The following is a 5,653-nucleotide window of genomic DNA, read 5'->3' on the forward strand; positions in this document are numbered from 1 at the left end:
ACCACATGCCAGCCAGCCCTGCCCCCTGGTGGGCTGAGCTGGCCACACACACACACACACACACACACACACACACACAATTTTTAAAAAAAATTTAAAAAAATATAAAATAATTCTGTTAGAGTTCTATAAACACTGACTTCTTGTTTTGTAGTGTATCTGAAGGAATGTGAACTGGCTAAACAGCTTCATCCAAAAGAGAATGATTTGGTGTTTTTGGTGCCTGAGCGGCTGAATGGAGGGAAGAGCGATAGAGACAGACGCAGCACTCAGGAGCTCTCCGAGTATCACTGTGGTTACGTTCACAGGTTTCGCCGCACGTCAGTCAGTAAGTAGATAACGAGGCACTGAGAAGGCGTCTGTCAGCTACAGTGGAACCTGGCTCACGGCCGCTTCTGTTTGCGAATGATTTGGTTCACAAATAAATGTGTGGCAAAATTTTGTGTTTGTGAACTCCGCATTCATGACCACAGGAACACAGACATGGATGTCGTCTTCAGAATTGTGGGGCCAGTCAGTTCCGGCTCCGAGCTGCTGCCGCGGCCGCTGCCGAGGCCTTGTCTTCCCATTCTCTGCTGTGCTCTCCTAGCTTTGTGTTGGCTGCACATGTACAGAGCAGGCATTTGCTGCTGCTGCCATTCAGAGTGCCGTTCCAGTTTGTCAGGACTTCAGCTCCTCCATTTAAGATGCTGCTGTGTTGTCACCGCACAGACCATTTGGAAGTCAGCTGGGTTTTTTCTCAGTAATGAGGATTGAACCCAGGGCCTTTGCATTGAGCCAGTCCTTTTTATTTTTTTATTTTGAGACTGGGTCTTACTAGGGTGCTCTCTTTGCCAGGCTGGGCTTGAACTCGCAACCCTCCTGTCACAGCTCCTCATGTGTCTGGGATTGTAGGCCCATGTCACAGTCTTTTTGATTGCAGAGTCACCATTGTTTATTTCATGCCAAATTGGCTTTTTGACATTGACAAATTTCTTATTCTTCGTTATGGGAAGAAAATAGTGGAGTTCTTTGTTCTTTTTTGCATCATATCTTAAAAAGTAACAATAACCCTCCTTAGACTATATGAGAGACTTCTCCAGTTAGTGTGATCAGAGCTAAATTTCGTGCAGAGAACTTTTAAAAGAATTGCAGCAGGGAAGGATTGCCTTTGGCTCTGGGAAATTTCTTTGTAATACATATTTCCAAAATGTAGTCCTCGCCTGCTATTACGTCCTGCTCCAATGTGCCATTAATTTTTATCTCAATTGCTGCAGTAGCCTTGTGTCTGTGCTTTCCCATTCCAGTGCTTTACAGTGAAAGTTACTTGTTTTAATTTGAGGTAGAACACATTACTTCCCTTCTGAGAACTCACTCTGTAGATACCTACCTAGCTGTGTTTGGATAGGATTCAGAGTCATTACTGTGGTCGGCAGAGCTCTGTAAAATACAGTAGTCTCCTTTTAATCTCTAGCTCACCTAGTACTCTTCTCCCCTCTTCATCAGCCTCCCTACACCCTCCTCACTCTTTGCCCCTTAGTGCGGGCGGACTGTCCTCAGTTCGACTCTCCTCAGTCCACTTGCTGTCGTCTATGGAGTCAGCCCTTCCCTGCCCAGCCTGCACCACCACACCTCCCTGCTCGTCTCTCCACACTTAGCGCCATCAGATGTGTTTATTTGGTGTCCTCCTCCCTCCTCTAGAAACCGTCGAGAACAAGAGCATTGCCTGAGTAATTTATTTAAATACTATATCATACAAAGTACCTAATTTTGAATAACTTCAACAGAACAATATTACTCAGTAATAACTGAAATTATTTTTTCTCCTTCTTGATCATAGTGTGTAATGGAAAATCTGAGTGTTCCCTTTCCATTCAGACTGAAGATAATTTTCCAGCCAATTTAAATGAAGTTATGAAATGCATTGTAATCAGTTCTCTGGTAACTACACAAAGGAAGCTGAAAGCCATGTCTTTGTTGAGTGGCCGGAACCAGCTGGCCAGAGCTATCCTGAACCCAAACCCCATGGATTTCTGTACCAAAGATTTACTAACCACAACATCTGAGAGACTTGTGAGTACTGGTTATGTAATACCCAGGAAAGTCAGAAAACTGTTAAGATCCTGAAGTATCATAGTTTTAGATGCTACATACTTCAGATCATCTACAACCACAGTGTTCATCATGCAAGTGCAGTAGCGTGCTTAGGTTTTAGTTTTCATTGCTATTGCAGAGTATATGATGAAGTTGCTCAGCTTATCTCAAGAAAAGAAACAGGATGAAAAAGAGCTGACAGCACGCTGGCGTGTTGGAAGAATGCCATTAAGATGTTAGGTCAAGGGGCCAGGGAGATGGCTCAGTAGAATAAGCACTTGCCTGGCAAGCTCAAGGGTCTGAGTTCGATCCCCGATTCCACAAAAAAAGAAAAAAAAAAAAGATGTTAGGTCAGCGTCCTGTTTCAGTGTTTTTAGGTGATGAGAATTCAGGAGTGTGAGTCTCAGGTTTCATGAATTTTTTTACATTTGAATGGCTGTTGTGGAGTTGGCTGGTTTTGCCACAGAGAGAAAGCTGTCCCCTTGTGTGAACATGTATTTTATACCATAAGAGCAGTGCATGGATTCCGGGAAGTAGACACAGAGAAGTGCGCTTGGGGAGTAAAAGTTTTGAATCCTTTGTTACAGGGCTTTCATTTTGCCTTATCTTGGTAAGATCTTAGCTTTTAAGGAACCTGAAATTTAATAAATGACAGAAGTTGAGACTCAGAAAAATGAGGGTTTACAGTGACATAGCTTAAAAGTAAAAATCTGATCCTGGAATCCATGCTTTTTCCACATATGTGAGAAAAGACTCATGAATACCCTTACAGTCTAAAGAGAGAATTTATTTATTTATTTTTATTTTATTTGTGTGTGTGTGTGTGTGTGTGTGTGTGTGGCCAGCTCAGCCCACCAGGGGGCGGGGCTGGCTGGCATGTGGTGCTGGGGGATTGAACCGTGGTCCCTGTGCTTTGCCAAGCTTGTTCTAAGTAGGTGCTTTAGACCACTGAGCCATCTTACCAGTCCCTAAAGAGAGAATTTATTAAATGGAAAAAACCCACAAGGAATAACTGAAGGAAAGTATAGATTAGTAAGTGAAATTTATTGTGGTCATCTTTGTAAGAATCACAAAAATGTAGTTGTGTATTTGTAAGTGGGCTGAAGACTATAGACGCTAATAATCAGTAAGTAGCTTTCTTTCCTTTTTTATTGTTTTGAGACAGGATCTCACTAGATAGCGCAGGTTGGTCTTGAACTCACCTTGTAGCTCAGGCTGACCTCAAACTTGTTGTGATTCTCCTGCTGCACCTTCCTGAGACTAGCTTTCTTTCCAGTAATGGAAGTGGTTCTTAAAGTTAGTCATTTGAGGTCTTGCCTGTGTGTGCATAGCTAAGCTTTTTTGTGTAATACACCTTGGGTGAAATTCAGATGATTTTCATGTATCACTACAGAAAAAAACTTGTTCTCACAAATGTCTTTTTATATAGATTGCCTACCTAAAAGATTACAATGAAGAGCAAAAAAAGGCGATAGAGACAGCTTATGCCATGGTTAAACACCCACCGTCAGTTGCCAAAATCTGTCTGATTCATGGACCACCTGGAACGGGCAAATCAAAAACCATCGTTGGCCTCCTGTTCCGCTTACTGACAGAGGTGGGTATGAGGAGGACGCTGGTGCTCTACGAGGGCATGTGGCTTTGCTCCTCTGGAGCAAACTGGCCTGTAATAGTTAAGGGCCTTTTCCCTTCATATTTTTGAAACTATATCGGAAAGGAGTGGCAGAGATGAAGTGCGAGTAGTCAGAAGGTCAGGAAATACTGTCTGGTGTGAAGCAAACCTCCTGGAGTAGGATGTGGTGGGTTCAGCTTCCATGACAGGTCACAGCTAATGCAGAAATCCACTTTGACTGGAGCTGGGTGTTGGTCAGACTGCGTGTTGGTGAAAGGGAGGACCGTAGATGGCAAAGTGAGATGCAGACCCTTACTTTGACACGTTAGAGTAATTTCAGTGTCAGAGAAAGATGTAGATGTTTTTACAGTATTTTAAACTGCATTACAAGAATTTTCTGACATACATGGAAGTAGAAGAAAACTTTAAAACTGTGTAATGGGAGCTCATCAATATTTTTGTTATGTTTTTTATTTGGTATGTGGCAAACTATAGAACCAAAGAGGGGGGCATTCAGATGAAAACTCCAATGCCAAGATCAAACAAAACCGTGTCCTTGTGTGTGCTCCTTCCAATGCAGCTGTTGATGAACTTATGAAAAAAATTATCATCGAATTCAAAGAAAAATGTAAAGACAAGAAGAATCCTTTGGGTATGAAACGTGGGTCTTTAATTTGTGTTTTTTTGTTTGTTTTGTTTTTGTTTTGGCGGAACCAGGGACTGAACTCAAGCCCTTGCACTTGCCAGGGAAGTGCTTATTCCGCTGAGCCATCTCCCCGGCCCCTTTAATTTGTTTTTGTTTCAGTGTTTAGTAAGTGTTGGGCGCTTTGAATGCTGGTGGTAAGAAGCCAGTCTGCTGGGTTGGTGCCCTCATGTACACGTTGACCCCTCAGCAGCATTTTACTGTGCACTTATCCTGTGCCAGGCATTGCACCAAACACTGAGGTTTCAACACTGAACGCTTCAGAGTGACAGTGTAACGGGAAAAGGCCACTGATACAGTGGGAGGGGACCTGTGAGCTAGTCGTGTGCAGGCTAGGTAGGGCTTTTGTAGGAAATGATGACCCAGTTGAAACCTGAAAAGCACTTAGGAATTAGCCACATAATGGGAGGAAGGAGGAAGAAGGAGTGGGGCAAGAGAGCCTGGGACAGCGCAGCAGGCCTCCCCTGGCATCCGTGCAGGCAGGCTTCTGATCACGTCTCCGTGCTTCCCCCAGTGCCCCATGCCCAAGCGCTGCCTGGCACTCCGTTGAGGGCAGCTGCTTATTGACCGAAAGGCCCGAGCCGTGGGGTCTGGTGAAAGATAAGGTTTGCGCTTGGTGAGCGCTGTGCAGATAATCCCTGTTCGCAGTTACTGCGTGCTTGCTATGTGTGGTTGATCCTTAGAAGAGCTCTGTGAGCTTGGCGTTAGATAACCCTGCCGTCTGTGTGTCACACGTCGGGAAGCTGAAGTGCAGAGATGTTGGACAGGAGCAGTGTCTTCAGCGGGAGCCGTGTAATAGTGGTCAGCATGCCGGGGTGCCTCAGGAACTTGAGAGCAGAGGTGACATTGTATCTGCTTACTTAGCACTTGCTCGTATCACTCTCTCTCTCTCTTTTTTTTTTGTGTGTGTATTTTGTAGGGCAGAGTCTACAGGGTGCTCAGGGTCTCACTGCTAGATCAGACTCGTAGTGCTCCCGTCTGTTTACAACCTCCCAAAAGCTGGGATTATAGGCGCACACCCCCACCCTCAGTCTCAATGGCCATCTCAGCGTGCCCCGGGGGTGGGGCTGGCATGGCAGGCCTGGGGAGTGTCACTCATTTTGAGTGGTACTATTTCAGCTTGTGCTGCTTTCCCAATTCATAGATGTCTTGTTTTCCCTACAAATTGGGTTTCTCCTGAGGATACCTGATACTGCCTTTTGCCCATTAGGATTAGATGCAGTTGCAAATAATAGGGATTCTTTTATTTCTTTTTTTTTTTTTAA

The 5,653-nt window shown here is 44.4% G+C and overlaps 1 protein-coding gene across 7 annotated transcripts in view; it reads left to right on the plus strand.

The window, feature by feature from the left end:
- The window catches only part of Setx (senataxin), a 74,045-nt gene that overhangs the window by 43,804 nt on the left and 24,588 nt on the right, over window positions 1–5,653 (plus strand). For all 7 annotated transcript variants that reach the window (XM_023700261.1, XM_023700260.1, XM_023700263.1 and 4 more), the window contains 4 exons: window positions 155–328; window positions 1,820–2,052; window positions 3,503–3,670; window positions 4,181–4,337. In XM_023700261.1, coding sequence (XP_023556029.1) covers window positions 155–328; window positions 1,820–2,052; window positions 3,503–3,670; window positions 4,181–4,337 — 732 coding nt within the window. The remainder of the gene's footprint in view (window positions 1–154; window positions 329–1,819; window positions 2,053–3,502; window positions 3,671–4,180; window positions 4,338–5,653) is intronic.

Source organism: Octodon degus, unplaced genomic scaffold, assembly GCF_000260255.1.
Source record: "Octodon degus isolate 3935 unplaced genomic scaffold, OctDeg1.0 scaffold00123, whole genome shotgun sequence".
NCBI lineage: Eukaryota > Metazoa > Chordata > Mammalia > Rodentia > Octodontidae > Octodon > Octodon degus.